This window comes from Lathyrus oleraceus, chromosome 6, assembly GCF_024323335.1.
Source record: "Lathyrus oleraceus cultivar Zhongwan6 chromosome 6, CAAS_Psat_ZW6_1.0, whole genome shotgun sequence".
Taxonomy (NCBI): domain Eukaryota; kingdom Viridiplantae; phylum Streptophyta; class Magnoliopsida; order Fabales; family Fabaceae; genus Lathyrus; species Lathyrus oleraceus.
In genome coordinates, this window is record NC_066584.1 from 69910296 (window position 1) to 69930830 (window position 20535).

The 20535-nt window shown below is 34.9% G+C and overlaps 1 protein-coding gene across 1 annotated transcript; it reads right to left on the reverse strand.

Moving 5' to 3' along the window:
• Positions 1–210: 210 nt before the first annotated feature.
• On the reverse strand, positions 211–5991 carry LOC127092121 (autophagy-related protein 9). Its single transcript, XM_051030934.1, has 10 exons — positions 5687–5991; positions 4249–4896; positions 3839–4159; positions 2829–3051; positions 2387–2566; positions 2060–2266; positions 1852–1929; positions 1688–1758; positions 1467–1577; positions 211–1342 (listed from the first exon to the last, which is right to left on the reverse strand). Exons 2-10 carry the CDS (start codon positions 4830–4832, stop codon positions 421–423), a joined length of 2697 nt encoding a protein of 898 aa, XP_050886891.1. The 5' UTR covers positions 4833–4896; positions 5687–5991; the 3' UTR covers positions 211–420.
• Positions 5992–20535: the final 14544 nt, after the last annotated feature.

Sequence of the window (20535 nt, forward strand, 5' to 3'; positions counted from 1 at the left end):
GTTGAAACTCAATTGCATTGCATAATTATTTGTAGTAGGCAAAACGTCTTAAAGAAATCGACCTAGTACGCGACTCGTCCCGATAATTTTCTTTATGGCAATTTTTGATACCCGAAGCAAACAATTAGCAACCAATAAAATTGCTGTAAAAAGTGTAATCAGGAAATTTTCAGAGAATATAAATGTCATCCAATTTAAAAGACACTAAACTAAAGAGAAAATCTAGATCAGTCACTCAACATCATGCTCAGGATCATCAAAAAACTAACTACATGTCAATGAATCTATATACAGCAAAAGAATAGAGCTTCCACTTTCCACAAAATATAGAAGGGACAATCATGACATGGAAACTCTTGCTATCTAGATCCTTGAATTCACTACCCTCCTAAACAATTAATGAAAAAGAAAAAGAAATCATCACTCAAAAGGATTTACAATTGAATTTTCTGGAGGTCTTCTATAAATGTCACTGATCTCTCCTGATTCTAAGTCATATGTATTATGTGCAGTATGAAATGATTTGGGATAATATGAGTCTCTCCAATTCAACTGTTGCTCCTGGTCTTGATTCTCTGACCCTATCTCGGATAATTTATCGTCGAAATTATTGAATGCTCTTCCGTGATTGAAATCTGGAGGCTCGTAAAAGCTTGATTGATCATGTCCATCCTGCTGAAGATGACGACTTCTAGCCCACCAATGACTCCTGATAGGGCGGTGTAGATCATCAGAATCTTGATTCAGAATTATGCTTTCCCTAAAGATGGGAGCAGATACAGAAGCCCCGAGATGGGAATTGGAGCGATCATCAAGATACTCGTTCATGTATTCTTCATTCTCAGGTTCATTCTGTGTCGAGCTGGATGGCATCCAATCTCTGGAGTGATGTCGAGTTTCTTCAAATAGATCTGTTGAAACATCTCTTGTAGTCGCATCATGAGGTCGGGAAGTATAGTGCATCCAATCTCTGGAGTCATGTGGAGTTTCTTCGAATAGATCTGTTGGAACATCTCTTGAAGTCATATCATGAGGTCGGGAAGTATAGTACCAATCGAGAAGATACGGGTGATTGTTTTGATTGTTGGCTTCAATTAACCACAATGAACCCAAGTGATTACCAGTTACAAAAGTACTGTTTGGCATTTCTCTGGGAATAAACCCATTTCTGTTGTCTCCAATGGTTCTCATGTTGGGCCTGCCTCTCCATAATCTGAGAGGGGAAAATCCTCGTCGGTTTACATGCCCTGATGATAACTTTTGCTTTCTGAATGTTCTTAGATTTCGCAAAAACTGCTTCCCTTCAGCATTTGGTTCCCATGAAGGATAACTGCTTTGGAAGCTGCAATGACAACAGATGTTAAACCAAACAAATAATCATCAAAATAACACTTCCCATCTTTGTTTTTGGAAAGTGATTGAATCAACTAGTCTCATAAGTGCAATGAGCTCTGCCATGAACATACCTCAAAAATGATTTCTCCAACTTCCCCTGGGAACTCCTTTGGTCGCAAGGTGAATCAGATGGGGAGCCATAACTACTGTTTCCATGCTTTTGAAAATCAAAGACACTAAAACTGCAATAGCATCGTAGGACAGAGTGTAGTTAGCATAAAGAATTGCCAGAGACAAAGAGATTCAGCCTAAAATATACATATATTATAACCTTGTAACAATTCATTCTAACCTGCATACATGGCCAACACCTTCAACATGTACGGTAAAATCTGCAATGAACTGCAAGATATCATCAACACGCTGCAAAATAAAAAGAATCATAATAAATTAGCTTACAGATAAAGATACCCTACTATGGTGTATAGATATAGTAATGTCAAATTCAATACACACCTTTGGGACAACAAATAGGAGTAAGTATGGAGTAAGGAAAATTGAGGCCATCTCCTCAAGTAACATCATCCCAGTATACTGCACCGCCAAAAACAGATTAGCATAACATGCAGTATTCGAGCCTTTACTATCATGAAAACCTCGAAGAAAAATAACGATAGGTCGAGTTTAGAATTATTATAAAATTAAATCAACACCTGAGAGGTACCTGGAATAAGGTTTCAAACTCAGTTCGGACCGTTTCAGTACTTTGTTTACCACGCCATCTCTTCGGCATATAATGTGTATGCTGAACTACCATAGACATTGCTCCTTCAGGATCTATGACCAGAAGTTCATTTACAATTGCAGCCCGGCTAATAGCAGTTATGGTTCCAAAAACAGCCGCATACCACAACAAGTTTCGACCAAATATCTGCATTGATTTTGTATAATAAATGATCAATGAAAGAAACAAAAAGAAAACCATTTGTTAATGATTATCATGAGGTGTATGTATAATATTTCTTTGACGAAGGCATAGTAAAATCATTACATGACCCTCTAGCAGAGATTCCTCTAGAAAAGCAATGATGATCAGAATTGCAGCAAAGCCACCAGATACAAATGAGATGAATTTTGCAATGATAGATATGATGGGTGAAGGAAATTGCTTGAGATAATCAGAAGCATGTAGTACGCTGTTATTAATCCGATGCCGGAAGAGATGATCCACCTATAAAAACAAGTTATATTTGTAAGCTTGAGCACAAATGCAAAAGAAATACAAGTGACATTATGTTTGTGTACTTCGGTAAGAACAATTGCATAAGCCCAAGACAACGTGCCGGGCCAATGACAAAGGCAAAGAACTCATCAATAATGACTTAAAACTTTAAGTTATTCTTGCTTTATGATTATTTCAAATACTAACATGAAACCTATGGAAGTAGTAATTGAGCGGCAACAAATGGACTAAGAGAGGAATAACGATATACCTCATTGAATCCTCTAAAGACCCATTTTGACAAGTTTGACCATCTTCGAGATGATGCTGTACTTGGGTGATTGTAAAATTGTTCAGCATGCCGCAGAAAGAGATATACCAGCATGAATATGACAAGAAATGGAGAAAGTAAAAGTATTGCAAGCCCAACTAAGATAAGTCTTTTCTTTAATGTCTTTGGATTTGACACAAAATCCCTTCTGACACAAAAGTTACTGCAGAGAAAGCATATTCAAATGAGAAAACCATCATTAGAATTTGTAGTACGGTTACCATTGACAAAAAATGATTTTTAATTAAATGAATTTGTAAAATTGATTTTAGTTAAAAATGAGTTGAATGTGAAATGGTTTATTTTTTTATACATATCGGTAAAAGTGAGTTCAACAATAAATTTGATATAAAATCATTGTTGGAGTGAGCCACAAAATATGTACAAAATTGATTTTTTTAAAGTGAAGTGAGCCATGTAAAATTGATTTTGCAGCTTGACTCCAAATATCAGTGATTTTGCAGCTTGACTCCAACAATGATTTTACATCAAATTTGTTGATTCTAACTGCAACAATTAAATGTGATGTTTAATTGTTGCAGCTTGACTCCAACAATGATTTTTACATCAAATTTAGGAAAATTTATTTGTGCATATTTGGTATCACGGTGGCTCGCTGTGAACCACCATTAAATGTGAAGTGGTTTGTTTTTTTATGCACAAAATCAATTCTACGCCTCTAGAACCAATTTTAGCACCTCCAAAAGTGAAACCAAACCTACACTCAAATCGCCGTAATCAACACAAAATCACATCAAATACACTTAGACGATAAAATATGTGGAACAAATGTATATCTCTGAATAATTTCAAACATAAAAAGTATATAGTTTTATATTTGTGAATCATAATCCTACTTGATCATTACATATCTTTACAAGTTATAGGACCTAATGTTACTGAATATAATGATTGTATGAGAATTGGTATTTTTACAATAATTAACATACCTATCAAACATGCTTTGCAGGATGCACCAATTCAAAGTCCACTCAAGTGTCTTGGTTAGTACTAGACGATATTGTGTTCCATTTGTACTGGATTTCACTGTTGGCCCAGCACCTGGAATCCACTTAGAAATGGGAAAAGCAAGAACACCCTTGTTGAGCATTCCGATCAAGTAGTTCTCCTTCCGCATTAACCTCATCACGATGTCATGAGCATTGAGATCCTTTACCACGCAGAGTTTTCTTGTGCTTTGCACGAGAACAGTCTTTTCAAGAACTGTAGCCCACAGCATTGTTTGAATTTCACTATCTGTAACATGGAGACTGCAAGCAGATCAAGGTAAATTAAGTCAAACACTTCAATCATAAGTAATTTCGCCAATCCCATCTATACATTTATCAATCACATTTACCTATTGTAGTAAAACTCTCGGATTTCCAGAGTATACTTCAGTTGAGCAAAGAATCTTAAGAAGCAAAATATCCAATAGATAGAAAATATGCATAAGTATCCAATAATAACAGCTTTGCTAAGTGTTAACGGTGTTAAAGGGTTTTGACGAAGAGCTTCTTTAGCAAGATCGCAGGGCTTCATTCCAGATTCAACTGCATCCATCCCACATCTTGCATTACGGAGTCCATTCCAGTCAACATATAGTAAAAAGAAAGCTGAAAAACATATGGTGAATCCAAGACTCAGAAGTTCAACAATCCACTTTATGATTATGCACCATAACCCTTTCTCACAGTAGTAGCCGTAAAGTCTTTCAAAGAAGATATCCAAATCAGCAATTGGCTCGACATTATGGTTCTCATCGTTAAGAAGCCCTGAAGGACTCTCACTACCTGGACTTGGGATCCTTCTATAATCAGACAACTCAATCTCCGGAGTAACATCCTGAAGTAAACCTTCCGTCACTGATGATTCACGTTGCCGCTTCCATTTGAATATACTAAAAGCACTAGCATCTCTTGACCTAGTAAACATTGTTCGCATACACTGGAAGTTGGCATAAACAGCCAGTCCATGCCCCAGATACCTAAACAATTATGACCAAGCTCTACAGACACAACAGAATCAACATTTAGTATCTTCAAAAGGCATCATCACTAAAAAAGATAGTATTTCACACTTTACCCTAATGAACAATGAAATCAAACACCACAAAATTTAAAGCTTTATGCTTCAACCAATGCATAGTCTAAATTGCAATCCACATTATAACATATGAAGCACGGTAAATTAAACGTGATCACGAGTGTCGGTGCCAGTTTTGGACACCGACACTGACACTCTAACATCGACACTGACATGGACACACTTTTTTCCGAAGTGTCGGTGCTACATAGATTATAACGAAATTGCAACTGCTGTTGTGGCTGCATTTGTGGGAAGTTCTCCGCAATATATAAAGGTTCACAATGTAACCGCAGCCATAGCTGCAATTTGAAATCATAAGTGGCTTCTACTTACAGATTCACCAAAAAGTATTAAAAGGTTAAAAAATCAACAATTTGAAAAATGATCAGCTCAACAAGGTCCTATACTCCTATGCCGTTATATCATGATCAGCTCAAGAGTGATTTTTATGGTCAATCTATCAAACACAATCCACTCGCACACACATCCAGTGACTAACTACCTATAATAACAAACAACTGTAACTATGTAAGCACATGAAAATTTTCCCTTTTCTTTTAATATTCCATTGAAAGAGGTGAAAAAGCAATGAGCTTTTTTGTTTACACATTGAAAAAAACAAAAGTCCATAACGAAAAGTGCAAAAACATGTTATTAGAATAAATACAAGAGTTTTAAGGGTTCAGAGATGAAAAAACAAAAAGAGTTACCTTGGGGTAAGCAGAAAACATGGAAGAAAGGAAATTAACGAAAGGGGAATGAATTTGGGGGAAAAGGGAGTGAAAGGTTAAGAATTTGAAAAGGAAGCAAGTTGGGAAAGTGATTGATTGTGAGGAGAGGAGAGAAAACAAAGTAGGAAAAGGAGGAGGAGGAGGAGAAGCAGAAGAGGGTTTTGTTGTTTTTTGTTGCGTGGAGAAAGAGGAAAATTGAAGTGAGAAACAAAACTGTACGAAAAAATGGGATTTTTATTCGGTTTTGTTTTATCAGTCTGTTGCCAAAACAGGATTACTAAGATTACAGAATATGTAGGGCTCCATAACCTCACCAAGGAACCTTTTTCTGTTTCTTTTTTAAATATTTAAATAACAATTTTCTCAGTCTTTTTTTTTTATACAAGTAGATAAAATTACAATGGACGACAAAACTTTTTTTTTAAAAGAATCTAATATATATATATATATATATATATATATATATATATATATATATATATATATATATATATATATATGGTTGGATTTGAATCTAAAATTAATGGTTAAATCGAAAGATATTCTTTATCATCTCATCCGAGTAATCCTAAGTAGTCAAGTTTGTTATTTTTGTTAGTTCTTTTTTGAAACACTATGTTTTATAAGTATGAACACATTTCATCTTTCATCCATTAGAAAAATATAATTTTATGGGTTCATCATGAGTCTACGGGATGACTTTTTTTTTAAGTTTTCTTCATGTTCATCTTCATCCCACGAGTTTCTTTGAGTTCATCTTCTTCTCAATTGGTCTAAATCTCGATATCCATTTTTCTTCGAATTTGAATCTCAATTCGTTTTCATCTTCATCATGTGAATTTGAATCTCATATACTTTGTGTTCATCTTCATCCCATAAATTTGAATCTCATGTTGTTTGTGTTCACATTCATCTACATTTAAGTTTAAAGGTTAATCTTCAAAGTCTCATGTTGTCCATGTTGAGAAAAAACCAATTTTGATGTTTTAAAGACAACAAACGCTTATGTAAATATAATTAAGATTACGATATTATTTCACTACTATATAAGTTGCTACCACTTCTCTCAATTTTCACCATTATATTTCTTTCAATTTCTTTACTTTATCATATTTCTCTCTACTCATCTCTTCTTGCAAATGATGATGTTTGTATTTTATGCTTCAATACTTATATTCTCATATTTGTTCTTCACTTCCTCTACCATTATTGATATTCTTATTTATTTTTATGTCAACTCAGATCTGTTCATCAAACTTCTTCATCCATGGTTATTTTGTCATTCCTCATCAATTTATAAAACTTTAATGGTTTTGAATTTTGTTTTTCAGGATCAATTGCGAAAAAGTTTCAGACTTTTGTTCTTTTTTTTTGTTTCGCACTCTGGTTCCTAGGGGAAAGGGGCCCTGGTTATCCAGAGCTCGTGCCAAGAGGTTATAACACTGGTCAAGAGACTTTTGTTCTCTTGCTATAACTAAAAGGTCTGAATTTATTTATTTATTGCAAATGATTTATAACTGATTAGACTCACCCGACCCACCGGATAAATTGCCAAACCGCCAAAATTGAAATCGATGGCAACAAACGGACAGTAATGGATGAGATGTTATCATCTGTGGTTTGTTCTGATTGAGTTTTTCATCTAAATCCGACCAATGTTCATCCCTATTATTAGTTGTCTTTTTAAATATGCAAATTTCAAGACAAAGAGGGTTTCATTCTCGGATCCGAAGAGCCATAATGTGTCATTACCTTCTTTATAATTAAAGCATAATTTCATGGCTTAAGTCATCTTTCCTTATTGCAACACTCGTATGAGAGTAATATTCATCTATAAATAGAACATTTCATTGTTCTTAAGGAGTGTGGTTTTTATTAGAAACATAAAGAAGAAAATAAAGATATCAAAGCATCAAAGAAATCTATTTTCCTTCCTAAATCCATCACAAACATATCTTGTCAAATATCTCTCTACTAACCTCTCGTTATCACATGGTGAAGTTTTAGTCTTTCTTTCATCCCAATAAACTATCTCAAAACTGTATATCCTCAAGTGATACAAAATTTTGCTTATTAATTTGTAAGCTTTGCTAACACTGTATTAATCAGTATTGTAAACTTGGTGATGCTAAGAAAATACATAGTTGAAAATGCGCACACAAGAAGAAAAGTTATCAAGTATCAGTAAAGAAATCTCATAGATTATGGGGACTAGAGTAGCCACGTTAGTGAACCAGTATAAATATCTTGTGTGATCTCTCTTAAACCCCACTCTTTCAACTTACTTTATTTTCAATCACATTCTCACACACAACACTAAATATTATCTAAGATTTACACAACATTTTTTCTCAATAGATTCCTTGAAAGATTGTATTTTTATTAAGCTAAAATTTTAAAAGGGTCACAATTCCCCCCCCCCCCCCCCCTATTTTCTCATGACATTTATATTTACTTCAATTGGAATTAGAGTTTTTCCTCTAAGTTTATAGCACTTAACAGTGTAAGAGGGAAACAACCATGAAGAAATGTCAAAACTAATAAAGTATGTACATACAATTGAGGGATACTCTTGGTATTCACATATGTGAGAATTTATAGCAGTCAAAGCAAGGGAAGAGTGCAAGGATAAAAAGCTATTTATACTCTCTTATGGTAATTATTGCACGTGAAACAAGACTGATAATTCATATGTCAAATTCTCCTTTTAACTAGTCATTTGTTATAAGCAAGAACAATCTTCATCTTTCTTTATCTTGTTCTCTGGAGTCTGCTAATTCTATTTTCTCTTAAGTCATTCAATTTCTTGCAAATATGACTAAAAAATCTGAAGAAACTAGGGATATGGAATCTTAAGCAAATGCTAATGGATTCGAGAAGGCATCAACATGGAAATCTAGGATTCCTGAGTCAATGGATGTTGGACTAGTGAAGATTGATACAAATGTTAGACCATTTGCTAGAATATCTGTGACTTGGAAAAAGTTTGTGACAAATATGAAGTCCTTGAAGATGAAGCATGTTCAAACAACTGATTCTGACTCAGATGCTAATGAGGACTAAGTTAATTTTCTAGCATCATATGGAAGGTTTGGCCAGTGAAGTTGGAGGTCTTGTTTGCTCTCAGATATCTCTATTTGATTATTTTCATTTTGGCCATTGTATATGGGCATGTTATTTGCTCTCGTTTTCTCGTTTATAATGGCTCTTTATCTTTGACAATGGTTCTACTATGACAATAATTCTTAGTTATAAGCATGGCATGTTTGTTTTCTCTAGTTTCTTTATTTTTTAAACCTTTGCCAATTTGTGGCAAAAGGGGAGAGTAATGGTTGTGTGCATGCATGTATGCTTGTGTAGAATGATGTATGTTGATGTAAACTCATGTTTGGTTAGTTTTCCTCTTGAGGTATAGCAACCTCCTTGCATGTTAAGTATGTTACTTATACTGCAACGGATGTTCTAATGTGTTTGTGGAGTGCTACTTTGTGCTTATATTGTTTAGTTGTGTGTTTACATGTTAGAGCATTTGGCCCGACATGTTGCTACATTTGGCCTTCAACTTGTTGGAACAAAATTGGTTTGTCACATATCCCTTGAGTTTTGATAATAACAAAGTATTTAAAGAACAATTGGGTATACTAATGTTTGTTCAAGTATACCAGATCGTATACTAAAATTTCATTTAGAATCCAAGTATTGGTTCTGACTATGAACATTCAAAGAAAAGCTTAAGATCAAAATTTGATGGATCAAAAGTTGAATACCAGACTATGAAGAAGTCAACTTCTGAAGAGGTCAACTCAGAATTTGAAGGGGTCAGCCCCTGAAGACCAAACTTGGGAGAAGCCTGCTTCTGATGATCAGTGATAGGTCAGTGTTCATCTCTGAGCATACTTCATCATATGAAGACCTAAGCTCTATTTTTTCATAGAGTCTGTTGGGATATAATTGTTAATTCCTTTTGTAGAAAAGGGTTTTCAAACTAGACTTCACTTATCCTAAGAATTTGGTGAAACATCCCAACATCTCTTTTTAAGCTTCTCAAGGACTATTTTGTGTTGCATCTTCAATGACTTTTTTCTTCTCTATTTAAGGAGTTAAAATTCTTGAAGGTAAATAAGACTCATGAACATTATTTGACATCAAAGAGAAGTTACTCTATCAAAGCTAAAGCACAAACTTTACTTAGGATTTCTTATCCTTGTAAATCTTAGAAATTCCTAAGTCATAAAGAGTCTTATTGTATTGTATTATTTATACACCTCTGATTGTATATCCAGTGTATTCACTCAAAAATCATTTATCTGCTAGGTAGATTTTTAGAAGTTTTTTGCATGTGTGCTTGAGAAAATAACTCTCGGCTTATGTGTTTGAGTAAAGAAAGTCTTCTACTTACGTGCTTGAGAAAAGAAGTCTTTTACTTATGTGTTTGAGCAAAAGAAGTCTCTTGCTTGTGTGCTTGAGCGAATAAATTATCTTGCTTGTGTGCTTGAGTAAATAAGTCTTTTACTAGTGCGTTTGAGCAAAGAAAGTCTCTTGCATGTGTGTTTGAGCAAGTTGTAATCATATGTGATTATAGTGAAAATATCTTATAAGTATAAGGGGTCTGAATTACTCTTAAGTTGTGAGAGGAACCAAAATAACTCTGTGTGTTATTCTTCTTTCTTGCTTATTATATATGTTTCCTACCTCTGCCTAAATCAGATTCTACAACCTTGTGTTTAGAATCTGACTTAGGAGTTTTAAAAAGAAAGAAAAATTCAACACACTTCAACCTCATTTCTTGTGTTTTTCTCACCTTCACAACTAGGTGAGAATGTTTGTGTGTGAGCAAGTGTGTAAGTCTCATTGATGGTGTATGTTGTTATTTCTCTGATATGTGTATGTGTGTATTCTCCTGAATGATTTTTTTTATTTCTCTCCTGCACATCTTCTTGAAAAATTCTAAGTTGTTTTAGCCTGCCAAAGGGGGAGTTGTTGTTCCTTTGGTTGATTGCATTTGGTAAAACAACATGGGTAGTACAAAATGTATTTTTGGTGAAGATGCAATACATGGGATAATATGTTTCAGCATGTGTGCAACATCTGTCCTCGGACTAGAAGACATAATAAGTGAGTCAATCTGAGCGAAATTCAGTTTGAATCAACTAAGATTTGATGTTGTATATTTTAGAAATATGTTATTTAATAAGATTTGCTAAAAAGATTTAGTAAGATCAAATCCAATTCAATGGAGATTTAAATTGAATGAATATCAAATCAAATCAGATATTTTAGTGGGTGTTTTTAAAGCAAAACAAATATGCATTAGAACTAATTTTGTATCAAATATAATGCCCATTGGAGAAAATCCCAGCATATGGTTTTCTATTTAAGAAGACTCATTCCAACATTTTAAGACACACAAGTATTAAAGATATCGTGTACTGGGGTTTTGTTCTATGAGTCTTTATATTCTTGTTGTTTGTAAACCTCTAAAGAAGCCTAAACTGAATATTCAAGGCATAAAGGTGGATTGTTAGTTGGGATGTAATTCAACGTCTTTAAACTATAATCATTTGAAAGCATTGATCACTAGGACATTGATTGAAAGAAAGTGGAAGGGGTAGTCATATTTATGGGGAGTCCTAAATATAAAGACATTGGTAGTATTAGAAAATAGGCACTGAAGAAGGTTTGTTAATCTAAGACTAATTATACTAATACTATTGAAAGTGGATTTTCTCTCTTGGGCTGGAAGCCCCAAAGATGTAGGTGATATGAGGGGTACAACGAATTATTTTTTTCCTTTATCATTTGCAATTAACTTTTAGATAATAACACTTATTCATGCAAAGAATAATGAAAATCGTTCCCATTAAGTATAACGGATGTGAGGGGTACTAATACCTTCCCATTACATAACCGACTTCCTTACCCTTTTTCTCTTCCCTTTGGATTTTATCAATATTTTCTCTTTCCTTCGAGAATAAATAAAGTTCGGTGGTGACTCTGTTGTATATTCGAGCGCGTGATACGTTCAGGAATTTTTCGCGGTGCGACACCCGTGCTGATGAGGCTTCCAAATATTTTCGGGAGGAGAAGGAATCTCAGGCTAGAGATTAGAAGGCTTACGCCAACCAGGTGGCTGAGTTGAGGAAGAAGGTTGACTAGTCTATCCAGCAGACTCTAATAAAAGTGTAAGTGGCTTTCAATCAGTTTGTCAACCGGGTGGAGAAACTTCGCTTGGGCACTTCTCTTTCCCACTCGAAGTTAAACCAGTTCAAAATTGTTCGGGACGAGGCTTTAGTGGATAACCGCGATGCAGCTTCTCCAAATGAATAAGCTTGATTTTCTTCCTATTTTCTCTTCTTATATGTAATGTTAGCAGGGCATTGTGCCTTTGCAAAAATAATAATATTTATATATTTACCTTTCTGAATTGGTGTCTTTGTTTTTATTTGTGTCTGATGTGTTTTACTTAATTTCTATATGGTAATATGTTTCCTCACAACTAATTGATAACTTCTTTCTTTGTTATACTTGAGCTCGATTATTATCTTTGAACTTTGAGTTTGCTCATCGTCTGCTTGCTGACGACACGACTATGTATGAGGTGCTCACCAACTCTCTAGTCCCGACTGGGCAGCATAAAACAACAACTGAGTTTTGCCTTTACCATCTCTAATCGAGAAGAGTTAGTGTCATTCTTCAACGTCACTAGGGTAGGGTTCCTATGTCTGCCCCCAGGTTTTTCCTGGTTCGGGGAGAATGTTTATATGGCTCCACTGCCTACACTCTTTGAGTGTCTAGTTCTTAAGAGAGACATGCACCAACTACATTTTGAGTGTGTTCTCTAAGTGATGAATCTGCATCAAAAGCATGGTTTAAGCCGTCATGCGGAGGGTTACAATAACCTTTTCATTTGCAATATTTCTCATTATTAGAAAATTACTTATTAAAAGTTCATGGAAACTTGCAGAATAGTTATCTTGTGCAAGGAACCGCAGAGGAAGTAAATGTCGCTCCTTTTCGACCATTTCCTTTATTGACTGCATAATTAAGGATTATTGATATGGAAACTTCTACTGGTTTGGTTTCCCTTTGTAAGTATATACGTCTTGGTAGGCGTCAGATATGATCCTCCTCTCTGGATTACCGACACATACACTTGTCTTTAGGGTGTCCTTTCATGTACCCTTGTTTGAGGGGTGTTATTGAGTGGCCAATGACTTTTTGTATGGCTTACTTAATCATTAATATATAAGTTAGGTCGCATATGGGTGAGTTCTCTTGATTAGCGCTTACATGCAATCGACTGAGAGTTTTATCCATATACACGTGTCTGGTTTGGAACTGAGGTTGGTCTTTACCAATCCTCCGAAGTTTGGCCTATTGTGTGTTCAAAAGGAAGGTCGAAATCTACCTCCACAAATCTAGCTTGACTAGCCTCAAACTGGATTAGTTGAAAATTTCCACCAAATAAGTGACAAAAATTTGGATATGGTTTCTCTGATACGCCTTGTCTCTTTTCGATCGGCTTTTGTCACAACTAGTTTCTCTTTCCCGCTATGATAATCTATTTTCAAGCGTAACAGTAAAGAAGCCTCTACTAAGGATATCACTAAAGGTGTTTCTATACAAAATTATCAACAAGCTAATGGTTCTCTCTCTCTCTCTCTCTCTCTCTCTCTCTCTTTCTCTCTCTCTCTCTCTCATATGTCCCTTTCTTACCGATAATGTCAGATATGTTAATCCGCAATGGGCGAATTAACAAATCATTGAAGGGCAATGGATCTTCGCCATCATATGTACTCAAGTTTAATTAAAGAGGATTTAATTGCTCGAGCATATCAATGCATTATACATTACGTGAACTCCGACGTCTACAAGGAATCTTGCGAGTGTTCAATCAATGATAATACCAACTATATATAATGGAAACTTCATGTTCAGGGCTCCATTTTTCTTCTTGCTATATAGGAATTCTATCTCTATTCGATCTTTATTTTACGGTATAGTACCATTCGTCGTATGGAGAAGGTGCACTGGTGACAGATCTGTGCTGGATGTTGCCATGGTACGAATCTCATCGATGACCGATAATTGGTGAGGAACGAGATCAAAAGATTGAATAGACCTAGTCAGCTGAAGGTAGGGGTGATTCTCTCAATCTCTGGTGATTACAATAGGTACATGACATTGGATCGAGGATGATATATCAGTGGGATTTTGTGGGAAGTATGAGTCAATTAACACAGATTGTGCAATTGTTCTGTTCTGGAACCATAATTGGTATTGGTTAATGATGTAAGACTCTATGATCGATGGTATTGATCTTTAGTACGGTAGTGCGGGTGGACCTGTAAGGTTATCACTACAACGTTCAAGTCAATTTATAGTCCAATATGAGTATAGTGAAAATGGAGATAAAAAAAGTGTACCTTGAATCTCACATGTGCTGATTTTAGGGGTGTTTGTAGAGCAGTTTTGACGCTAAAACTCATCAGAACCGCAAGAGAAAAAATGTGTTGTTTAGTTTGGTTCGATTGACTTTTAAAAATAAAACCAAACCAAAACAATGTGATTTAGTTTGATTCGATAGATTCTGTTTTTTATAGAAAAATTATTGAGTCATACATACACATATAGATGACAACATAACTTTGTGTTTAGTCATTCATACATTATAAATAACAATAAAACCCATCATATTTGGACAATAACTTCTCATTTAATATGTAAAAATCAAATTAGATAAAAGTGAAATAATAAACATAAAATAATATTGTCGCATCTCGAAAAATACGATTCCTCGCGATGGTCGCGGAAAAAATTATGTTCGAACAAAGTCGCCACCGAACTTTATTTATCCCAATAAAGGGATAGGAAAATATCGATAAAACCTTTTGAACAATAGAATAATGGTCATCGCAACCATATTAGGGTTTGGGAGTTGATTACGCAAGGGGAAGGTATTAGCACCCCTCACGTTCGTTGTACTCAACGGGAACCTTTTAGTTGAATTTGCGATATAAATGTTAACTGATGTTGTTTGTTTTTTCGAGTGAATAAAAGATTAAAAATAGAGATTGATGGAAACCTCAGAAGGGGGGAAAGGGAGGTTTTTTATTAGTATGCTCTCCAAGATCTCGCAATCTCGTGCCTACGTATCCTTTATGGTGCAATAAGGAAATCAGAGCATTCGTAGTTCGGGGAACTACGGTTGGTTGGTGTTTTTTAATGAACAACTGTGTAGATCGCGTTCTAAAGGCTAAACGTTGACTTGTCTACTCTCAGCGGAGGCTTATTGGTTTGTTATGCGCATTAGAAAGGATTAACAGTGTTCTTTTTGAAAAGAGTTTTGGTCACACGGGGGTGACAAGTGGGATTAATATGTTGGATATTTTGATTGGTTGAGATGTTCTTGGTTGGATGACGACTACTCGGATAGTTGAGTAAGACAACTCGTATCCTAATAGTCGGGAAAGGGAATAGAAGACTCTAGACCACCTTCTTTTTCATCCTTAATTGTAAAAGGAGTTTGATAATAGTTAAGGTATTTTGAATGGATGACAATTATTCAGACGGTTGAGTAAGACAACTTGTATCCTAATAATCGGGAAAGGGAATAGAAGACTCTAGACCACTTTCTTCTTCATCTGAGTGATCATGAAAATAAGTTTGCGTATGATTGATGTATTTTAGAATAAACGACAAGTGCTCGAATGGCTGAGCAAGACAACTCATATCCAAACATTTGAGAAAAGGAATTGAAGACTCAAGACCATCTCCCTTTTCGTATAGTTTATTGTGAAAAATGATTTGATTAATTTATTAATTTACGGAAGAATGACAATTGTTTGACTAACCGAGTAAGAGAACTCGTATTCAATCAATTGAGGAGAAAAATTGAAAACTCAAAGTCATCTCCCTTTTCATTTCTTATTGTGAAAATAATTTGATCTAATTGGGGTTTAGAAGTTTGTAAAGAAATGACGATTGTCTAACTGACCGAGTAAGAAAACTCGTATTCAAACAATCGGGGAGAGGAGTTGAAAACTCAAAACCATCCCCCTTTTCATTTCTAAATAAAAAGGTGTTTAATTGGAGTTAGGTATTTTTAAATTATTTTGAATAAAAATACTCGATGTTGAATCGAGGTTTTAAATTTGTATTTGTGGATAAATTGTATTATTTTAGTGTATCGATTAACTAATAATCGAATATGTCTCATTCTAAGAAAGTTCAAGAGTAAGCTATGTGAGGTTGATGGCGATGCAAAAAGCGATCGACTTACAAAGGTATGGAAAATGGACTCGATGTTGAATCGAGAATTGTTTGACTTTTGTTTTTTTTTAAATTGGTTTGGATATTTTGAATAAATGATGAATTGGAGTGAAATAAATCAATCAACATTTAATTAACCAAATTAATTAATTAAAGTTTGATTGAATTGATTAATTAAATTAATTAAAATTAATTATCAAAATTATTTATTTAAGCCAAATATTCATGTTAATTAAAATTAGTTAATAGTAATTAATTAATTAAGCAAAATCTCAATTGATTAATTAACTTAATTAAATAAAAGAAAATATGTGATAATGGAAGGCATGGTTTATGATATGCAATAAAAGTATTTAAATCAATTTCCTAGGTTTGTTTAAATTTGATTTTTTTTAATTAATAAAAGAAAATAATCCCATCATTAAATTAGTTCATAACTAAATGACCTAACCCGCTAATTGAAATGAAATATGTAGTAAATTGATTATTAGAATGATAATAATTAGGTAAAATTATGATAAAGAAAAAAGAAAAAATTGTAAGGTGGGGTGCAACGTAAAACAAATTTGTATTCAGTAATTCTTAGAACCTAAGCTTGGTCCGTCTAGCTACCTAAGTAGACAACAAGACATAATAGTGTTGTATTCAGTAACTTTAAACCAAATAAAAGGAGAAAAGGAAAAAGACGGTGGAGATGGGGAGTTGATCTCTAATTTTACCTCTTGTTTTTTATGAAGAATAAATGGAAATTAAACTAAAATAAAAGCTTAATTAAAACTTATTTCATTTTGAAAGAAAAACACATAACATTCTAATATTGCACTATCCTCATAACTCCAAACAACAACCAAACTTTTCTTTAGTTTCCGGAAATTCAATCATTATCTTTCTCTTTCATGATTGAAAACAAGATCCAGAATCTCAATAAAACAGAAAGAAAAAACAAGCATCATCAAGTCATGAAAGTCTACTCATGAATGGAGAATAGAAAAGTACTGATATATAATAATGGAATGATGGTGAGCAGCGGTGTGATTCGTGAGACGGAGGAAGTTGTTGAGAGGGGTGGTTGAACGGAGGGTTTCGTGGTGGTGGTTTAGTGACGTTGGACGACGACGGTTGTCGTGTGGTCGTTGTGAGTCTGAATCGCGGCGGCGACGTGGTCGTATGGAGGTGAAAAAGAAATGCTGGCCGGTGAGAGTTTGGGTATTTTCGTGGAAATATGGTGGATTTAAAATAAAATCGCAACACCACACACCGTGAAGAACGTGATGGTTGTTGCCTTTTTCGATTCTGTCCAGAGGTTGTTTGTGGTAATGGAGGAAGAACAGCGGAAGACGACGGAAGTTGTTTTGTTGTTGTCGGTGTTGATGTGGAAGAAGATGAAAAGGAGGGTGAAAGGTCTATGTTATTCTATGAGGAAGAAGATGTGAGATGAATGCGTGTGAAGCTGAGCGAAGGAGAGTGTAGGTATTTATGTTCGGCGAAGATTTATTTTGTTTGTGGCGGATGGTCGATTTTGATGGAGATAAACAGTGAGAGAGAGAGATTTAATGTATTTTCTTTTCTTTTCGCCAAGAGAGAGACATGAGTATATTTTGTGAGCTATAGAGAGAACAGTTAAAGCAGAGAAAGAGAGCCATCTCCTTTGTTTTCTCTTTTTCGTTTAAAAAATCAAAAAAAACTTTATAGTGACCGTTGGGAGAGAGACATGACTGGTAGTGGTAGGTAGTAGCAATAGGTGAGAGGGAAACGTGTGGAGGGAGAGATATGCAAGTTGGATTTTCAGTACAGTTGGAGGTGCACCAGCTGTCAAAAAATGGAATCCAATGTTGATCTCATTTATTTATTTTTTGCAAACAATTATTATTTATTTAAGGAAATATACTCATAAAATTTCTAATCAATATTTGATTTAAAAAAATTCTAATTACTTTAATTAAATAACTAAACCAAAAAATAGTGACCGATTATAAATAGGGACCGGATATAAATTTGCTCGAAAAATTAAATCGGGCACACTAAAATGATCACCACAAAATATACTTATTGAAAAAATACAGCGTTTCCTCAAAATAGTCTCGAACAGCAAAATGAGATTCTCTGTATCAAATCGAAGCAACATCTTATATGATAGAATTAAGATATTTCGAACAAGGGAATGATACCTTAATTGAATCTAAGACTCTTCAAGGATACTAGAGCAGTATCTCTAAAAACAAATGAGATTCTTCAAATGAATGAAGCAGTATCTCAAACAGACAAATGAGATTCTTCGGATAAATGAAGCAGTATCTCAAACAGATAAATAAGATTCTTCAGATAAATGAAGCAGTATCTCAAACAGATAAATGAGATTCTTCAGATAAATGAAGCAGTATCTCAAACAGATAAATGAGATTCTTCATATAAATGAAGCAGTATCTCAAACAGATAAATGAGATTCTTCAGATAAATGAAGTAGTATCTCAAACAGATAAATGATATTCTTCAGATAAATGAAGCAGTATCTCAATTGTTCGTCTGTTGGGGGAATATTTTAGAAAAGACTTCTTTTGGAGGGAGATATACTAGAAATGCTTTGCGGGGGAAAAACTCATAAGAGACTTTTTAGGGTAACCTCTGCTTGGGGAGCAATGATAGCAAAGAAAATGTTGGGAATATCATTATTAATCATATAGTTGAAGAGAATGGCTTACTGGAGAATGATTCCACGAGCACATGCAGGGTAACAACTTTATTTGGAAATGAGGAATATTTAAGATATTCATGAACGACCTTGGATTCTGATATTTTATATTTGATTTTTGTATGATGTTCCATTTTAGGTGGGAATACCATGCATGGGATGATGCATGAGACGTATGCAAGTATGCAATTGCTAAGGGTATTTGGTTGTGCATGTAGGAATGCGAATGATTTTTATTTTGTTGAAATTCCCATTTTGTGGGAGTGTTATGGATGAGTATGTTGATGATTAGTATGATTGTGTTTGATGAAATTCTTATTTGGCGGGAATATTATGAATGAAATGATGCAGGCGATGCATGTGGGAATGTAACTGGGTAATTGAATTTTTTTGTAGGCTTTATCTGGTATCTAAAGAGATTGTTGGATAATATCATAATCAAAGGGTTGATGGAAGATAGTGAATGTCATCATCAAAGGGTTAATGGGAAGGTAAATGTCATCATCAAAGGGTTGACGGGAAAGATTGCCATCATCAGAGGGCTGATGGAAAAGAAATTGTCATCGTCAAAGGGTTGACGGAAAGAAACTTCACTATGGAGTGGCGTCACCAAAGGGTTGGTGGAAAAGACTGTCAATCATCAGAGGGCTGATGGAAAGGTGACTATCATCGTCAAAGGGTTGACGGAAAGGTAATTGTCATCGTCAAAGGATTGACATAATATAATTGAATATGTAGGGTCATCGTCAAAGGGTTGACGGAAGAGAATTGTCATCATCATAGGGTTGATGGAAAAGGTAAAGAAAGACATCACCAAAGGGTTGGTGGAAAAGGAATTATGCATGTAATATCATCGTCAAAGGGTTAACGGAAAGAAACTGTCATCATCAGAGGGCTGATGGAAAAGAGTTTGTCATCGTCAAAGGGTTGACAGAAAGAAACTTCACTAAGGAGTGGCATCATCAAAGGGTTAATGGAAAAGGACGACCATCATCAGAGGGTCGATGGAAAAGAGACCTCACTATGGAGTGGCATCACCAAAGGGTTGGTGGAAAAGGAATTTTGTAAAATATCGTCATCAGAGGGCTGATGGAAAATATTGTCATCGTCAAAGGGTTGACGGAAAGAAAAAGTCAGGTTATGTCCTCATCAAAGGGTTGATGGAAAGGACTTACTATGTTATGTATGCATATGATGCATGTCAGTGGAAATTTCTCGTTTCTGTGAGAGAGCCTTTTGCTATGCGACTTCCTGATTTGGCAGGAAAGTTATGCGCTTTTATTGTATGCAGTGCACGTGGTAATGCAAGATGAATATTGGTTGTTTTTGGATTGATTTCCTTTTTTAAAGGTGAGACTTTCTAGTTACCAATGTTGATTGGATTTTAAGTTTATGAAGATGCCAGCAAAGTGGGCTTTTATTTTTGGTAGTTGCCAATATGGATTGGACTTTTGGTTGGAGATGCCAATAGAGATTGGACTTTGGTTTTGGAGATGCCAATAGGGATTAGACTTTGGTTGGAGAGAGGTTTTGACTTCCCGACACTCTATATTTGATAATGTGATGATTGGGTGATAGACATGGATGCTCTTGGTGCCCCAAGTTTGATCATTTGTTGATAGACGTTGTGTTTGTTCTTGAGAGAACCTCAACTTCTTTGCCTGATGTGCCTTAATGGACTGCAAATGATTTAATGAGCGTAGCGACATAATCAATGCATGGTGATTGTGCTCTTGCTCTGCCCCAAGGCTCTTTGCAACTTGTCTGCCCCAGCATGTAGGGTACTTGAAGGAATTTTTCCCTTTTGAAAGGAAACCCTGGGAACATTTATACCATGGCTTAAACCTAATTTTCCCCAGTGTATGAA

Excerpts from the sequence above, each read along its gene's own strand:
- LOC127092121 (XM_051030934.1), bottom strand. The coding sequence starts at position 4,832 with ATGCGAACAATGTTTACTAGGTCAAGAGATGCTAGTGCTTTTAGTATA. Across the intron at positions 2,567-2,828 it reads TCTTTAGAGGATTCAATGAG|GTGGATCATCTCTTCCGGCA; the intron begins GTATATCGTTAT and ends TTGTTTTTATAG. Across the intron at positions 2,267-2,386 it reads AATCTCTGCTAGAGGGTCAT|ATATTTGGTCGAAACTTGTT; the intron begins GTAATGATTTTA and ends AAATCAATGCAG.